Source organism: Zingiber officinale, chromosome 11B (assembly GCF_018446385.1).
Source record: "Zingiber officinale cultivar Zhangliang chromosome 11B, Zo_v1.1, whole genome shotgun sequence".
NCBI classification, from domain to species: domain Eukaryota; kingdom Viridiplantae; phylum Streptophyta; class Magnoliopsida; order Zingiberales; family Zingiberaceae; genus Zingiber; species Zingiber officinale.
Genome location: NC_056007.1, coordinates 10785176 through 10803487, shown reverse-complemented (window position 1 = coordinate 10803487; position 18312 = coordinate 10785176). Strand labels below are relative to the sequence as shown.

The following is an 18312-nucleotide window of genomic DNA, read 5'->3' as shown; positions in this document are numbered from 1 at the left end:
TGTTTTATTTCCATCATATTTCTATTTCATTTGAAGAAAAAAGTGAAAAATAAGTCACAAGTTGAAGCCTTTATTGTTGATTTATACATTGTGAAGGAAGTAATAACTTTTGCATCATATTATTTTGAGCCTCACATTTAAAGTAAAAAGAGAAGAACAGATGAAACTATACATCTTATTCATGACACCACTACTAGAAATACCCATATTACTTTTGAAGAAGGAAAAACTTGCAAGTGCATTTCCCACAATTCTGACATGTCCAAATAAAAGAAAAGAGTATTATGAGCACATATCAAGGAAACAATTAACCATTCATCTCCAACTCATACAAGACAATACGAAAGACATAAGGGTATAACGTGTTCCAGAGTTTCTCAGACAGTATGCTTTGCATTTCATCTCTTCTCCTCAGTTACTCCACCTCCTTGTCTCCTACACTACAAGAAAATCCTCATTCAACAACACTCAAATTTAACAACGATTTTAACAAAAACCGTTGTCTTTTAGTAGTTATTTTGGCTTACGACAACGGTTTATAAAAACCGTTGTCTATTTTGGGATTACGACAACGGTTTTTAAAGGCTACAACAACAACTTTTGAAAATTGTTGCCTATGTGTGCTTTTTTAGGGATTACGACAACGGTTTTTGAAAATCATTGTCTATTAAGTGTTGTTGAATATCGTTATTTTTTTTCCTTCTCTTTTTTTCCCCTTCGCCATATTTTGCCGCTGTGTTTTTTCTTTCCCTCTCCCCGAAATTTTTTACCGCCGTGTTTTTCTTTCTTTATCTCTTCACACTGGCGAACCCCATCTACGAAACCCCTCCTCGCCTTCTCTTCTGATCCTCTTCACTTTCGCCTCCGCATCCCATTGATCGATCGCTCCTCCTCTCCTACGCCGTAGAACCCTAATCTCAAGGTAAAGTTTACGATTTCTCATGATTTATGTGATTTGTGTGTGTGTGTGCATTTTTTTTTTACTTTTCTGGACGGATCTGATTATCTTTGCTACAGATCTCATCATGAAGAGGGGGAAATCAAAGACTGACGCTCCCAAGAAGGCTGATACCAAGTGAGATTCTGTTTTGCCTTTTAATGTTATTAGCAAATTGATCGGTGTTGAAAAAGTTTGATTTTGGGCGGATTTAACGCTTGTTTTCTTCTCTCTAAAGGCTTTCGGTGAAGAAGGGACCGGAACGAGCGGCGAAGAAGCCAAGGAAGTTCAAAGATGGCAAGGATCCCAACACGCCCAAGAGGCCTCAGAGTGCCTTCTTCGTCTTCATGTGAGATCCTCTCTTATCGGCTCATCGATTTGCTTTACCCTTCTTTGTAGGTCGTTGCTTACTCGATTAGCTCGGCAGGGAAGAATTTTGGAAGATGTTCAAGGAAAAGAACCCTAATAACAAGTCAGTTGCAGTGGTTAGTTTTCCTCGTCCTTTCCCCTACAAATCTTTCTACTCCATAACTGATTTTTTTTTTCTCTCTTCAATTTTTTACCACCATAATAAATGCATCAATTTGATCCGAACAGGTTGCAAAAGCTGGAGGAGACAAGTGGAAATCTTTGACAGAAGAAGTAAGTAATCAATAGCAACACATGATTTGCTAATTCAATCGAACAACCTTTAACAAACTCTCCTTTGCAAGAGAAAGCTCCATACGTAGCCAAGGCGGCAAAGCTCAAAGCTGGTTACACCAAAACCATGGTTTCCTACAACAAAAGCCAGGTACTGATCATAAACGCACTGCTTTTTGTGGAACAACTCCAGTATCGAATCACTTAATCATTCACCTTTATCTGGTTCATAGTCTGGTGGAGGAGGAGGAAGTTGTGCTGCTGCCACAGATGAAGCAGAAGAAGAAGGTGAGGAATCCGACAAGTCAAAATCCAAGGTGAATGATGATGATGATGAAGAAGAGGTTTGAAATCTAATAATAATAAAAAAGAAGCTATTTTCCACATTATGTCTCTATAAATAAAACATTGTTGAACGATGAATAGGATGAAGAGGATGATGAATAAGGGAATTGCATCTGCAACTCAAGATTATCTCTTTTCCTTTCCATTTTTTCCCTTGTTGTAGTTTTAATTTGGACCCGAAGAAATCGTAAAAATTATCAACTTTTCATTATCTTCTCTAATGGTAAAAGTCCGAACTATCCTAATGTACTTAACTTTTGTCTAACTTGATCTAATCTAGTTCCAATTTATCTTGCTCTAAGTGCAGTGATCTTTGCTTAAAGTAGTGCTTTCAGTCCTTTACAGGAAAGGCAGTGTAGAGGTTCATATTTCTTATTTACTTGAGTGGTTGTTGATTGTCTCAAATAAGGCAGTTTGTTAGGTTTGCTAACCTGATTGTGTCAAACGGTTGACTTTGTTCTAGCTCAACTCATCTTGTTCTTATTTAGTTACTATAATTGGTGGAATTCCATCTCCTATAGACAGTATTTGATCCAGCAAGTTACTATAATTGTTCAGGCTAAATGAGCTATTTGATCCAGTTTCATAGAAAGTATTTGTTCTGCAACTTTTTGTCAATCTTAAAAATGTGGATTCTTTCTAAAAGGGTGCTCATTTGAAGACATCAAAATAATCATTATTAGTATATGAATTCGATATGATGTTTGCTTTAATGTCTGCTGAGTAAATTCATTCGTGAAGAATTTAGGTTTCAAATGTATGAATGCTATTTGGTAGGAGAGGAAAATGATGCATTTGACATTTACATAGCATTCTATTGATAATAAATGGGGGAAAAAATCAACATGATTTTCTTTTCATTATGTGGTTATCAAACATCGTTATTTCTAATTGAGCCTATTGAATATATAAGGATACTTAATACTGTTTATGAGGTTAAGTCCTTCTTGATTGACAAGGAGAAGGATGAATGAGGTTGATCATTAGTTCCTTATTAAGAATTCACCTTCTGTTTGTAACACCCCACCCTCCTCACTACTGGACTGTGAGGGCGGAGCGCTACTAGACTACTAACTTTACTTAACTAACATTGCACACATGTTGATAGTAATTCCTAAAACTCTTGGAGAACTTAAAACATACAATTAACTTGCAGTGGAAGACTAAATGACTCATCTAATACATTCTACTCAACTCTTTGTTAATAAATTCTTATGCTAAATCCCAAGGCTTCTATGGTCCAGGCATCACACATCCATCCACACCTCCTTGTCGCCTTCCTTTACTATAGCTTTTCCTTTCCTTTATTTACAGTAAGAGGAAATGCATCTATAAACAAAATTGCTTAGTAAGCGCTATCTAACTCACAAAACTCGAGTATGCATGTAAGCTGAAAGAAATCTAGAAACTAAATGCTCATCTAATAACAAACGAAACATAGCATACTGAAATACTAAACATGTAAGCAAATCTAAACAACATGTCAGTATATAAGAAAGCTAAACTTGCTGAATTTTAAACTTATGTGAAGCTTATTCCTTTTGTTTGAAAACTTATACTTTAATACTTCAAAATAATAATAAACTTTCTTCTTGGGCCCGACAACTGTACTTGCTATGCGCGCATCCCTAACTAGACCCGAGATAGTTGGTCCCGAATCTAGTAGGGTTTACTAGGTTATCTAAACCTAGGGACAACTATGGGAGCCCAGCCCAAGGACAACTGAGAGTCCTGCATACTAGGTTATCTAAACCTAGGGACGACTATGGGAGCCTAACCCAAGGACAACTGAGAGTCCAGTACAGTGCCACTGATAAAAGTAAAATACTTGTTATCTTTTAATACTTCTAATATATAATGCCTCGACATTTTAACGAGCACCTTGTGTGCCAAAATCCCTAAAGTCTTGACTTTGGGATCTACTTAAGGCTTTGGCCTTTTTTCTTTCTTTTCTTTATCTTTCTTATACTTTTAATACCTCTAATAAAAGAATGCTTCTTTAAAAACTGAAATGTTTAAACAAATTCTAACTTTGAAATGCATAAACAAAAATTTGCATACTATGCTAATCAAAATTCTGCATACTATTCTAATCAAGATTCTGCATTCTATGCTACACAATTTCTGCATACTATGCAAACATAAAATCTGCACTATAAGCTTAACTAAAATCTGCACTATAAGCCTACATAACAATCTGCACTATAAGCTTAATTAAAATATGTACTATAGACTTAATTAAAAATCTGTACTATAAGCGCTTAATTAAAATCTGCAATATAAGCTCTACATAAAAATTTGCATTATAAGCTTAATTAAAATCTGCACTATAGGCTTAATTAAAAATCTGCACTATAAGCGCTTAATTAAAATCTGCAATATAAGCTCTACATAAAAATCTGCATTATAAGCTTAATTAAAATCTGCACTATAGGCTTAATTAAAAATCTGCACTATAAGCGCTTCTTATGCTTCGAATTCAAGAAGAACAAAGGTCCGAAACTACTCCTACTGCAGGTGAGAAGCACTTACCTTGATTCTTGGACTCACAACCGAACAAAAAGGGCTTCTAGGACCTTGGCCGACCGTCGGAGATGATGCCCTAACTTCCTTTCGTTTTCTGCCCGAGCTCCGTCATCGTACGCAGAAGAGAAGGAGAGAATGGTTTAAGTCACGGGAAAACAGAGCATCAACTTATCCCTTTTTATAACTTAATATTTCTGTTAACTCCTTAAATAAATTCGCTACCTTTTCTAAATAGACAAATCCAACATCAACTTATCCCTTTTATAATCCAATATTCTGCTAACTATCTTAAATAAATTCGCTACCTTTTCTAAACAGACAAATCCAACATCAACTTATCCCTTTTATAATATTTTGTTAACTATCTTAAATAAATTCGCTACCTTTTCTAAACAGACAAATCCAAGATCAACTTATCCCTTTTATAATCCAATATTCTATTAACTATCTTAAATAAATTTGCTACCTTTTCTAAACAGAAAAATCTGTTTGCCCACCTGGTCAGCCGGGTTTTGACTGAGTCAAAGGTCGTGGGTTCAATTCTCGGCTTGGACATTTTTTTGTCGAAACTTCCTTCGTTTAGTAAAAATACCAAACGACCTCCAAAAATTACATAAAAATACTCTAAATTTTTTTAAAAATCTCTAGAATATTTCTAAAATATTTCTAAATATTTTTAAGAACTTTTAGAACTCTTAATGAGGAAAATTAGATCGTTACACTGTTGCTCATTGCATAGCATGTTAATCTCTCATGTTCTCATTTCTAAGGTTGATGATTAGGACTTTTTAATTAAAATTCTTTTTCTACTTTATGCATAGTTTTGTAGGAAATCTTGGTCTTTGTGGCTATTGGCTAAGCTCGCCTTGCCACTTCCATCCACCACAAAGAGGTATAACTCTTTGTACAATAATCTAGGAATTTCCTAGAAGCACCTGCTATTTGTTGTTTGTATTTTGTACAATAATCTATGAATATACAAACCTCTTATTAACATGAACATCACATGCAATGTATTAATATTTCATTTAGACAAGAGATTGCTAGAATCAATATAAAAATTCTGTTAGCTTAATGTAAAGTTTATTCTTTATATTCAAATTTACACTACAACAAAAACTGCAAATGACAACGGATATTATCCGTTGTCGTAGGGTCAAAAAAACTGTTGTAACTGAGGGCGTTGTAGAATGTATTACCCTACGACAACGGTTTTGAATCCGTTTTCTTTGTAGACATTTGACAACGGTTTTTATCCGTTGTTGTTTATATGCTCAAAATTTGACTACGAAGGATACGACAACGTTTTAAAACGGTTGTGGTAGATAATTTCAACAACAGAAATAAACCGTTGTGGTAGACTTTTTTTATAATAGATATAAACTGTTGTGGTAGATAATATTTGACTCGTTTTGTTTTTTTACAACAGTTTTAATATATTTTACAACGGATAAAACCGTTGTCTTTTATCACTTTTTACAAAAAAATTTCGTTGTGGTTTACCTAGTTTTTACAATATTTTTAACTGTTGTCTGTAATGTTCATTAATACCAAACAACCAATCTTATTTTACTATAAGCAAACCACTAATACAAAACTAAATATTTACTATATTAAATCCAAAATAAACATCCATATATAATTCATCTTGTAGCCACATATACAAAAATATACAAAATGAGTTGTTACTCATCAAAATACACAAGTTTTCCATTACTGTTCTCCATATACATTAAATCACATGTTTTCCATTTGCTGTTCTCCATATGGCTGTTAATTTACAAATTAGCAAGGCAAGCTACATCCTAACAAAGCTTACTTCTTGCATAAAAAAAAACTCAAGCCTCACGAATTGCCCGACCTGTAAGAGAAAAATTTAACAAAACTTATCAAATTTCAAAATTCCAAAAGGAGAATGTAATTAACCAATCTGTAGTGCATAGAAGGCAAAAACAAACCAAATGAAGGAAACAAAAAGAGGTGTTTATTAGAGAATAACAGTACATGGAATCTACTAGGAGCAGTGATACCTATCTTAGCATAGTTTACTAAATAATTAGCACTGCATGCAGCTAACATTATTTAAGTGAACTATCATCCAAGATCAATAGAATCCATGCAAAGCGCATTACATCCATTAACATCTTGAAACAAAATATTCACGTAATTTTCTGTACCATTTTCCAGACTGCATTACCTTTGAGTATTTGGTAGGCACAATATGCTTTTCCATTTTGCAAGTAACAAGTTGCCAGGAGTTGCAAATTGATCTGCAATAAACAGACCCATCACAAAAGCACAAGTGAAAGTAAAAAACATGGGTTCAAAATCTTCCATTTAAAACTTGAACCAAAAGAATTGGATCATCATGATGAGTTATGTTAGGGTGAATTGTTTGTAGAGCTAAAACAACCAAAAATTCCTCAAAATAGAAATCACATACACACAGCTTTAATAATTACATAGGACACCTAAAAGAACCAAAGTGTCAATCAAATAAGTGCAGATTAAGAGCTATAACATTCACTACATTCTAGCTGGAAAAATAAATTTTTCATTCTCATTTCATCAATATAAAGAGAAAATCTAACAAATTTAGCTACAATGCATGTGCAATTCACGGGTAATTTGCACTGCTCGTCCAAGCAAAAGTATATAGAGCAAACTATTAAGAAATCAAACTGCAGTATATAGATGTTTTGTATATCAATATACTATGGATTATACACGAAATGCCTTTACAAGCTCTTCATTTCATTATTCTCAAGCAATCACTAACATGCATATAGATTAACATAGTTGTGCTTGATGAAACATCATAATTGTCATTCGCGATGATACTTGCAAGGTCCAACAAGATGGAAGTAGGAAATAAAAATTTGTCATCAACAATGAATTTCGAATGTACTTTTGCCACAGTAGAATTATGCTCAAGGAGTCATCAACAAAGTATGTAATTCAACATAGTAAAAATTTAAATGCGATTGTAAAAAGAAAAAATAATAAATTATAGGATTAGACAAGCAAATTAAACTAGTAAATGAAACAAACATAGGTACAGAATTTAGGACATCCCAACAGATATCAGATATTCCTTGGACGGTAGAAAAATGCTAGGTAAAACGTTAAAGATGTATAGATGGAGACTTTGAGATAGGAGGAAAAACAAGATTAAGTCATGGCATATAGATGAAAACCATAAGGAGAGTACAAACAAGAAATTTATATAGCAACTCATAAGATACAAAAGGTCATCATCTAACAATTCACAAAGAGATAACTTCCACATTGTCAGTCCTTGCATAATTCGGAAACAACTAAATAAGCTACTCACACAACACAACCATTATTAATTTGGGACCACAAAGAGAGGCAATAAATAAGGGAAATGTCAGCTAATTCTGCTCATGGTAGAAATGCAAGAATGAAGTATTGAGCAAAGGAGATAGCTAGCTGTGAACAAACAAATTATTGGCAGTAAGGAATCAAAATCAATGTCATGAAGTCATAAACAAAGTGTTCAACCATCTTTTGAAGTCTAGTAATTTATACCTAGTAATGAATATAGTCTAGTACGCAATCCGCCCATTAGGATCGCACTTCGTCAATTTCTTCGTTGGAGTAAATTGTTTTCTTGAACTGTTAACAAACCCAGATTAATTTAGTAAAAAAAAAAATTAGCAATGAAGAAGCAAAGTCAAATAAAAGAAATTATTTGAGAAAATTGAGAATATGTCAAATATGCCAAGAAAATGAGAAAAAAAAAACCAGAAAAACATACACTGACCAAATCAGAAGCTGGAAATTTATGGTTGCTGAAACGAGTCCTCAAATATTCCCAATGAAGAATTAAATATGTACTCACAGTGTGGTTCCCGACTGAGTAGGAAATTTACCTCATTTTTCATCACTACCCAATGTGCAGGCAAAGCAACATGGGTCCCTATAGCGTCAATGGTGTCACGTTCATTTGGAATGGGAAAGGGTAACCTTGCTGAATTCTCCACAACCTCATCAACTGAGACGCGCATGCAATTCATGGGTAACGGGACACCATGAAGTAATTTTCCATCCCCATTGACATGAACAACTGTACCATAGGCCACAATATTGGACTTTGATTCTAGTGACAATGCAACTGGCATACCCTAAAAGACAATCAATCATGTCATACATTGATGCACTCATTATTGTAAATAATATTAAGTATCCACAATTAAATACATATATACCAACTATATATGTAAAGATGCGATTTTAAACTTGAAAGACACATTACCAGTGATGGAATGCACAGTCGTCATCAAACCTTCCGCAATTCCAAATCTATCATGAATGACCTATCATATCAAAGATATCAATCACCTGTCACCAATTTCATCACAAAGCTAAAATGCTCTGTCTCAAGTTTAACAACCTTTGCAAGAGGGGCAAGGCAGTTGGTGGTGCAGCTAGCATTGGAGACAATATTGATGTCAGATGTGTATGTATGCTCATTCACTCCCACCACAAACATAGGTGCATCCTTGCTTGGAGCAGAAATGATGACTTTCTTGGCACCACCCTGGTATTCAGAAAAATAGGGATTCTCATCCTTGTCTTCCAATGTCATTTATACATGTCATCAACAACACTAATGTCTAAACAATCTTCCAATATAACATAGGCTTGAATTTTATCAAAATCATCCAGCTGTCTTATAAAAATAATGAGACATTGAACAAGATTATTACTATAGACAGCAACATGCAGAATATCATTATAGGCAAAAAAATTTCTATGCAAGCTAACAAATATGAAGTCAATATTTAGATTTGTCACCTTTGAAAAGACAAAATCAACAACACCTTCATATGCTAGCACCAACATATGAACTTGTGCTTCAAACTGCTTCACAAAATCAGATTTATCAACACGTACCTTCTTATGTCATAAATTTTTTGAGTCAATGCAATTCATATATTTTCATTCACAATTTTAAGGAACTTCAAGGCCAGTGAATCCACATGTAATGGTCAGCAGATTTGGGTCTCTAATCTGACCATGACTCAAGAATCAAGATAGGAACAAAAATGTGAAATGGTGGGAAGTAAAAAAAATCTAGAATGAAGTTCCTAAAATCGAATGTATATTAGTTGCACGCAGTATATATTTTTGTAACTAAAGTGACCCACCTGATCACTAATTACATTAAATCCACATGTACAAGCATCAGACACAAACAACATAAAACTAGTCCGTAACATTAATCTCATTCCTTGATTTGCAAAACTAGATTCCTCTTCATCAAAGCAAGAAGATCCAGTGGAGAAATGCAACCTATGATGCAGTAATTCTCACCTACCTTTAAGTGAGCAACAACCTTGTCCTTGTCTATGAAGACACCAGTCAACTCCACAACGAACCCAGCTCCAGTCTCAGCCCAAGGAATCTCCTCAGGGTTTCTAAACACAAACCATAATCTCTGTAAACAACTTTCACCAAAATTGAAACATGGAAAGCAGCTTCTTCTATCAATATGACACAGATAACATGAGTTTAAAGACCTGATGCCAAAGACAGTAACTTCGTTCTCTCCAAAAAGAAGGGTCTTGGAATCCTTCATTTTTATCTCATGATGCTTCCATTGTCCATGCACGGTATCATATTTAAACATGTATGTCTACAATTCATTAGCCATGGTATAGCGTCAGATTCAAGATTCAAGGAAAAACTAATCATATAGTTAATCATAATGTAGCAACAATAGGGCACCAACCCACTCTGCACGGATGCTTAAAAAATATCAAATCAAGCCACCAAAACTGAAACCAAAGAACTAAACTAATACGCACACTACAAGCAGAGTACCATGTAGTCGGTTGTGATGAACGGATCATTGACGGCGACGAGCTCCACATCATCACTCTGAAGCGCGACTCTAGCGACCAACCACCCAATTCTTCTGAAACCTAATAAGTGGTACCAAAACAAAAGTAAAGGCCTGCGGAACCTCGATCGAGGTCTTGACTCATAGAAAATCATACAGAAACTAAGGAGGAGGCCTACCTTTGATGTCGATCTTGATCTTAGCTGCAACAAAAACCACCAAACGAAAACAAAAGAGGAAACCAGGAGTCAAAATCGAGATCACAGAAACATAAAAGAGATGAAGAGCAAAGGGGATCGAAAGCGTATCCATGGTAGCGAGACGAAAAGGGCTTGTGAAAAGGGCACGAGATGGCAGTGTCAGCGAGGGAGCTATGCTTCCGCCCATTAAAAGGAAGGTCATTTCCCTTCTACCAATTTTCTGTTCCCCCAAATTCCATCTTCGTCCATCAAGTGGCGAGCCGTGCAAGACCTAGAAAATCTATCCGAACACACTATTTCGACCAATAAAAGTGAATAACAAACAGAAATCGATGCTTAAAACCAACACCTTCAGAGATCAAACACCACAAACGTTGACATATGAGCAGGCAAAGGGCACGATGAAACAAATCTAAAGCTAAAAAGAAGAAGAAAAGAGAATGTTGCGCTTGCAAATACAAGCATAGTGGAATCAAAAGTAGGTTTCATTTTTTGAGGCAAAATTTATGAACGAATACAAGACCTAGGTTATGAATCTACCTTGACTATGGCTCTAGCACAAATCCAAAGAAGACAAGACCTAGGTTATGAATCGACGGAGTAGGAGTGCCACCTTTGGTGAAGAAATACACCTCGTCTGATCAAAAGGTTCCATGAGCGAAAGAAGCAACAGTGGAAGGTCAAAGGGCCTCGTCGAACTCAGAAACCCGCTCACCAGGAAACGAGAGGAGCACACCGTCATGGAGGAAGATCCAGGGGAGGCGTGAAGAGATTGTATGAGGAGAGGGAAAGAAAAATGACTTAGGTTCGGGAGCGCGAAGGGGAAAACACGGCGCCGAAAAGAAAACAGCGAGGGGGAAAATGACCAAATTCGATTACAACAGTTTTTTCAAAACTGTTGTCGTAGTCACTAAAAAAGCGCTTAAAGACAACGAATTTAGAAAACCATTGTAAAAAGTGTTGTTGATTCAAAAAGAAATCGCTCAATGACAACAATTTTCCCAAAACCGTTGTCTTTTATATTTAATGGGGAGTTCAAAGACAACGGTTTTGGCAAAAACCGTTGTCTTTAAGCAAATACGCAACGCTTTCTCTTAAAAACGTTGTCATAGGGGTGTTGTCTTTTAACATTTTTGTTGTAGTGTTAATTGCATGATTTATTATCCTTTCTCTTTTTTATCAAATACAATTACTTAAATGAGGGTTAGTTTACATTGTTTAAAGTTCAGACATGTTTGTATTGTAATGCTTCATGGTAGAATAAAAAACCTAAATAGTTGAGGGCATAATGACCTTGTTTTGGATGTTTTTATCTTCTAATATATATTTATATTTTGCAGGTTCTATTGACAAAGTTTCCTAGCGTGCCACCAACGTTCCAAGTAACATCTAATGTTGTCCAGGATTTGACAATTACAAGTAATATTCACTCAACAATCTATATTTCTTTATCTGTTTTTTTTCATAATTAATTAAATGCATTAGTTGAACATAACAGTTAAAATAGACTTATATGGAACATGTTGGTATATGTTCCTGTATGAATTTCACTTTTATTTGAAGCAGAAATTCTTATATGCATGTTGATCCTTGTTACTAGTGTTGTCAAGCACTAACATTGCAAAATAGTGTGACAACTGACAATCAAGACTACATGGAATAATATCATTCTCAAAGGTACACGCATTTGCTGTATAAGGTTATGGTCAGTAAAATTATAAAGTTGCAACCATTAGCCATATCACTAAAAATTGGCAAGATATCAAAATTTACATTTCCAACTTCATATAACATTAGTATTATGCATTGAAATTGATAATAAGAAAAATATAAGTAGATTAACAGCTAGGGTTGTTTTTCTTTAAATTGTTAATTTCCTTATCCTAAGTCCAATTACTCTCAACTCCCTAAACTAAATCAAGTAAATGACAAGTTTTATTATTTTCTTAATATTGTCTATTTGTCATATGTTAGTAAATTGAGGACTCACAATATTCTTCATTAATTATTGTTAATGCAAACTAGTATGGTTAACCTAAAATTGGATCTATTGGTATAGACATAGATACCAGCTAGTATGTGATAAGGCGGTTGCACATGCTGTTTCCATCAAATATATATGATTAGTCTCCGTAACTCTATATATCTGTAGGTGGAGATTAGGAAAAGGGCAAGAAAAAAATATGAGGTCTTGTTTTACTTTTGCCCCATAGGAGATGAGTCTTTTTAGTAGGAATCTTTCTATTTTACACAATGTGGATACAAAAAGTTTTTTATTATCATGTTGTGCACACACTTTTAATCTCATGTTCATTTAAATATTGTATTAGGTGTTATGGATGAATTGTTTAAGGTTCTTGAAAACCTATAATATAACAACTTGGGCACAAGATGCACTTATTCCATGTAAAATAAATGGTGGACGCTGAACATTTCAGTGTTTTTCAATAGAATCATATTCAAGTTTTCAAATTTACTTGTTCTAGATATAAATACTATTTGTCTTGTTATTCCACATGCTTTGAGGAGGCACAGTGATGGAACCATGCTGAGAAAAAAGTAGCTGGCTAATTAATTAATGTTTTGTCAATGACAAATCACACATTCATGATTCTAATTCTCTATTTGTAATACATTTTTTTGTTCTCAAGCATCCATGACCACATCATCAAATTATGTCTATGTGTAACGACCCACCTTCTGGGTACTAGGCTGTAAGGCCGATCGCTACAGTTATGCTGTGCTATACTGTGCGGAAAGCTGGGCTAATTAAAATTTTACTCTACTAAGGACGGATACAACTGATAAGAAAGGTCTAAAGACCTTCTTTGCTGGTGTACACATGCTAAGGAGGGGAAACTGAACATCCCAACTGAGCTAGGGACTAGAAACTAAACTTCCCAACTACCTACAGACCCGCTGATCGATCCACAGATCGATCGGAGCTGCGGTCGTTCTGTTCCCAACTGGATCGGTCGGCAGACCGATCCTGTACCGAAATCTCCTAGAACGCAACTGTATCATGCTGGATCGGTCGGCTGACCGATCCAGGAGGATACAGTAGCATACTATATCTGTCTGGATCGGTCGGCTGACCGATCCAGAAGCCTGGTACGCTATTGGATCGGTCGGCAGACCGATCCAGCGTCTGATTTCCTGATTTCGAAATCAGAGATGCTGATTTCGACACTTTGTTGTGCCAAAACCACCTGCAACCACTCTAAACCAATGCAAATCACACTAATATAAAACTACTAACATTCTAAACCTGGCATACTACATAGTGCATGGTTTACTATTTCATAACACTTAACAATCAAAACTGAATAATGAAAACTAAAAACGCAAAGTGCTAATACTGAAGTAAAACTGTTTAGATCCCAAAGATCTTTATTCCAACTCCTGCCCACACACATCTTGATAGCATTGCCCTCCAGCCTCCGCTACTGATCCACTTTTCCTTTACCTTTATCTGCAGTATAAGAAAAGTAGTATCTATAAGCTAAAAAGCTTAGTAAGAAACTATCTACCTCACAAAAACATGCAACGATGCAAATATGATTTTAAATCATGCTGTTTAAAATATATGCTGGATATACTGAATAAACTAAGCATGGCATGGCATATAAGCATAAAATCATGACATATCTAAAGCTGAGCATAAAGTCATCAAGCATATTCACATGGAAAAACTAAGCTGATACTAAGAACTGAGCTACGCTAATACTGAGCTACTGCTAGAACTGTACTGAATTCACGAACTAATTTGTGAAAGGTTGAAAACCATATACATATAGTAAGTGAAAATACTAAACATGCTGCTGATGGGCCCGGCAACTGTACGTGCTATGCGCGCATCTCTAACTAGACCCGGGGTTGCAAGTCCCGAATTTAGTAGAGCTACTAGGTTATCTAAACCTAGGGACCGACTATGGGAGCCCAGCCCAATGGATATCTAATCCAGTACAGTGAAAAGTAAAATACTGAGTATAGCTAAACTGTTCTAAATTGCTGTTTCTAGGTTATCTGAACCTAGAGCTAGGTTGTCTGAACCTAGAGGCGACTGTGGGAGCCCACCCATTGGACCGTAGTCTCATATAAGCTAGAATAAACTGATTTACTAATTTAGATGCTTCTAATGCATTCAACTGTGCTAATAAAAATGCCTAAGTTGCATTCTTTTCTAAGCTGGTTATTTAATCGAACACCTAGTGTGCTTTAACTCCCCTCTCTATTAGGGAGACTACCTTTAGGCACCCAACAACATCTAAACCTCCAAATGAAGGAGAAAAGACGTGTCCGGCCCATCTAAAGGTACTCACTAAATCCCTAAACCTACGAGGAGGGTTAAATACACCCTATGTGTCGAAAACATACGCATATAACTAAACTAATGCGCAGAAAATCAAACGGTAGCTATTATACTGCAGGTGAGGGGTTTCTTACCTCCTGTTCATAATTTCTTACGATTCTATTCGCTAGAATTCCGGTGGAGATGATCTTCTCGACGATCCGCTCGCGTCTTCGCGTTCCTCTCGCGGAGAAGAACCTTTTTCGTGTTGGAGTCGTCGCCGGAAGAAGTTCCCTTGGCCCTTGGGGGCTTGGTGTGCCATGCGTGAGGAAGAGGAGAAGAAGGGAGAGGCGGCGGTGGTGTTGGGTCTCGGTGGAAAAGATGTTGCCGAACCAAGTTCTCAAAATAAACCAACCCCAACTTAACCTTCCTATTTATACTAAGTAATTAATTCGGCCAAACCAATTATAAATATAATTAATTCCCTTTCCTTTCAGCACGGCCCTGCTGGGTTCAACTGGTTACTAACATTATCCTTAAGCCATAGGTCTCTGGTTCGATCCCCGCCTAAGCTATTTTGCGGTTCTAATTATTTTTGCTGCTTCCGCTACTCGGAAAATTCCAGAAAAATATCTAAAAATTCCAGAAAAATCATAGAATAATTCTAATGCAAGTTTGAGAATTTTCGGGCGTTACACTATGCATGTTTACTAAATGCATCGTTCTTTCTATTATTAACAAGTATCATTCTCCACATTAAGCTAAAATTTAGCCACTACCCCACTGTTTCATACACTTGCACTAACATGATCTCATCTACCAATTCTATTTAAATGCTCTCCGATGTTGATCTCTCCATTCACTCATTTCAGCACCAACAAAGAGCTAGCTTCATATACATCAACAATCACCCTATTCTTCAGGTAAGATATATAGATAGACTTTTGTTTTTTAAATTTTCTTGTATACCTATGCTATCGATGTTGTTTTCTTACATGTAGAACTACAATGAACGGAAAGAAAGGTAGCAGTATTCAGATCGACATTTGCTTGCCTCCAAATGCAACACCACAATTAGAAAGCATGAAGAAGTCTACCAAGGATCATAATGGCAAAGCCACGATACCAATGAGCAAATTGATGATGGAAGTGTGGGAGTTTGCCAGAGAGGACACAGACAGGGTCACCTTTTCCCTCAAGGTTGGCTTAGCTTGCCTCCTCGTCTCCCTTCTCATTCTCATCCAAGCACATTATCAAGTCTTCGACACCAACTTCATATTGGAAAAGGTTGGTATGAAAAATAAGCAAGTGAGAAAGAGGAGTCCAATGAAATCCTACAAGTTGAAGATTGTGATGGGACTTGGGTTGATAATAATTAAGTGCAATCCTACATGGCATGAACCACCATTAAAAGTTTCTAGTCTTTTGGCTATTATTCATTAGTTGTAAATAGATTTTATTTGTTTATTTGTATTGGGATAAATTTTATTTGAACATGAGATATGTTTCTTCTTTTGTTAAAAAATGCGATATTTTATTTGTGATGGGACTTGTTAAAAATTTTATTTGTATTGGAATTTTGCTAAATGCGATATTTTATTAATTCCAACCAATAGTGAAAAGATGAAAATTAATTTTTTAAAAATAGTTTTGGAGGGAAAAAAATGAAAGGCGTAAGGTTTTATTTTTAATGCAAACAATATCCAATTTTGTTTTCAAAAAGTAGCCCCCCTGCTTTGATTGGTGGTTTCACCAAATCAGAGCGGCCTGACTCTGATACCAATTGTTGGATCCAGAAGCGCTAGAGGGGGGGGGTGAATAGTGCTCGTGGCTATTTCGTACAATTTAGAAACAGAGTTGGAATACGCAGCAAAAGAAATAAAAGCAAATACACACGCAAACACAGGTTGTTTACTTGGTTCGGAGCCTGTGGTGACTCCTACTCCAAGGCCCACGCTCGTTGAGCGTTTATGGTAGGCAACACTTATAATATTGAAAAGATGTTACACTTTAAGTATAATAAACAGAAATTAAATATACCAACGACATTGGAAAATAGCAGATTTAGAGCTCCGGGTCGTCGAGATGGTGTTGCAGCACTTCGGGATGGACTCGTTAGCAGCTGGATGCAGACGGATTACTTTTTCGAAGATTTTCTAGACTTTTGCTCGAGACCTCCTTTTATTCACTGCTGAAGGCGCCTTAAAACCCATCAGAGGCGCCTCCAACCCGCCGAGTCAGCAGCGTGGATCAACACTGATTCGATCGCACCTCATCCACTTGAAGGCGCCATCAAGCTACTCCAAGGTGCCTCCAAGCCGCGGTCCCAGGGGCCTTCAGTCCCCATGAAGGCGCCTCCAGCTCCTTTGCACAGCTGGCTTCGGCTTGCACCCGAGGCACCTCCAAGCTCTATGGAGGCGCCTCGGACACTGTTCATCCGAGACTTAACTTGTTCCTTTTGTACCTACAAGATATGTTAGTCCCAAAATAACACTGTACCCTGCAAGACAAAGTTAGAACAGATATAAACATGATAAATTAAGTGGTTGACAGTCATCAGACTGTCCGGGTCTAACTTCAGATTTCTGACCGGAAACCCTAGGTCGACCCGACGCCTACTGTTCCCTCTACGGGGAACGCGTCCTCACCTACTCCCTTCAGGAGAGATTACTTGGTGCCAGTCTGGTCCTCCAGACTGACTGGACTTTCTACCTAGGGTTACCAACCCCTAGGACCTAGGGTTACCGCCCCCTAGGGTTTTTCTCCACCTAGGGTTACCACCCCCAAGGACCTAGGGTTACCGTGCCCTAGGGTTTTCCTCCACCTAAGGTTACCACCCCCTAAGACCTAGGGTTACCGCACCCTAGGGTTTTCCTCCACCTAGGGTTACCACCCTCTAGGACCTAAGGTTACCCCCTCCTTAGGATTTTCCTCCACCTATGGTTGTCGCCCCCTAGGACCTAAGGTTACCACCCCTTAGGATTTTCTACCTGCCTAACCGCAGTTAGGACTTTCCTGAGACCTCATTCAAGCATGTTAGAAAACAAGTAATCTTAACTTTGAATCCCTTTGCTATTATCAAAACTTGGGTTCGATCGTCGGATGCTTCCCGCACCAACAGTAGGGGTTAAGTTTTGGCTTATATACTTTGGGTAATTAAACTCCAACCTTAGATTAATTGAATCTATTAACTCCTACTCTATTGATGTTCTAAATAGGCTCTCTCAAAGCCTTATAAGTTTATCCCGTCAATATGTCATACGAACCCCGTTTAATCCCCTAAAAATTCTTGAAGACTTTGAATTATTTAATAGAATAATTCCTTAATGAATGACTATTATTTTATATTTTATTTTATTATTATTTATTATCACTAAATTATCTTCGTCCTAGAAAACATTAAAGTAACAAAAAAAGAATATTCAAATCCCAAATTTTAACCATATGATGCTAATAGGACCTTACACCAAGAAGAAATGATGAGGGTCCTATTGATCCTAAT

General features: G+C 36.5%; 1 protein-coding gene and 2 long non-coding RNA genes across 4 annotated transcripts; 1 reads left to right on the top strand and 2 right to left on the bottom strand.

The window, feature by feature from the left end:
• Nucleotides 1-780: 780 nt before the first annotated feature.
• Nucleotides 781-2272, top strand: LOC122035138 (DNA-binding protein MNB1B-like). Of its 2 annotated transcripts, XR_006126909.1 has the most exons (7): nt 781-922; nt 1018-1075; nt 1176-1286; nt 1365-1422; nt 1535-1579; nt 1651-1730; nt 1813-2272. XR_006126909.1 is itself a non-coding variant. In XM_042594528.1 (5 exons), exons 2-5 carry the CDS (start codon nt 1026-1028, stop codon nt 1592-1594), a joined length of 279 nt encoding a protein of 92 aa, XP_042450462.1. In that variant the 5' UTR covers nt 781-922; nt 1018-1025; the 3' UTR covers nt 1595-1633. The 2 variants fall into 2 exon arrangements, 1 of the variants encoding a protein (XP_042450462.1); XM_042594528.1 differs by lacking the exons at nt 1651-1730; nt 1813-2272 and having other exon boundaries at nt 1535-1633.
• A 6395-nt stretch (nt 2273-8667) lies between these two features.
• LOC122034894 lies at nt 8668-9824 on the bottom strand. Its single transcript, XR_006126815.1, has 3 exons — nt 9795-9824; nt 8868-9014; nt 8668-8790 (listed from the first exon to the last, which is right to left on the bottom strand). It is a non-coding gene; the product is annotated as an uncharacterized LOC122034894 (long non-coding RNA).
• Nucleotides 9825-9855: 31 nt separating this feature from the next.
• Nucleotides 9856-10402, bottom strand: LOC122033392. Its single transcript, XR_006126526.1, has 3 exons — nt 10301-10402; nt 9997-10112; nt 9856-9894 (listed from the first exon to the last, which is right to left on the bottom strand). It is a non-coding gene; the product is annotated as an uncharacterized LOC122033392 (long non-coding RNA).
• Between the last annotated feature and the right edge of the window lie 7910 nt (nt 10403-18312).

Coding starts and splice junctions, on each gene's coding strand:
- LOC122035138 (XM_042594528.1), top strand. CDS start 1,026: ATGAAGAGGGGGAAATCAAAGACTGACGCTCCCAAGAAGGCTGATACC. Junction 1,076..1,175: donor CCCAAGAAGGCTGATACCAA/GTGAGATTCTGT, acceptor TTCTCTCTAAAG/GCTTTCGGTGAAGAAGGGAC. Junction 1,423..1,534: donor ATAACAAGTCAGTTGCAGTG/GTTAGTTTTCCT, acceptor TGATCCGAACAG/GTTGCAAAAGCTGGAGGAGA.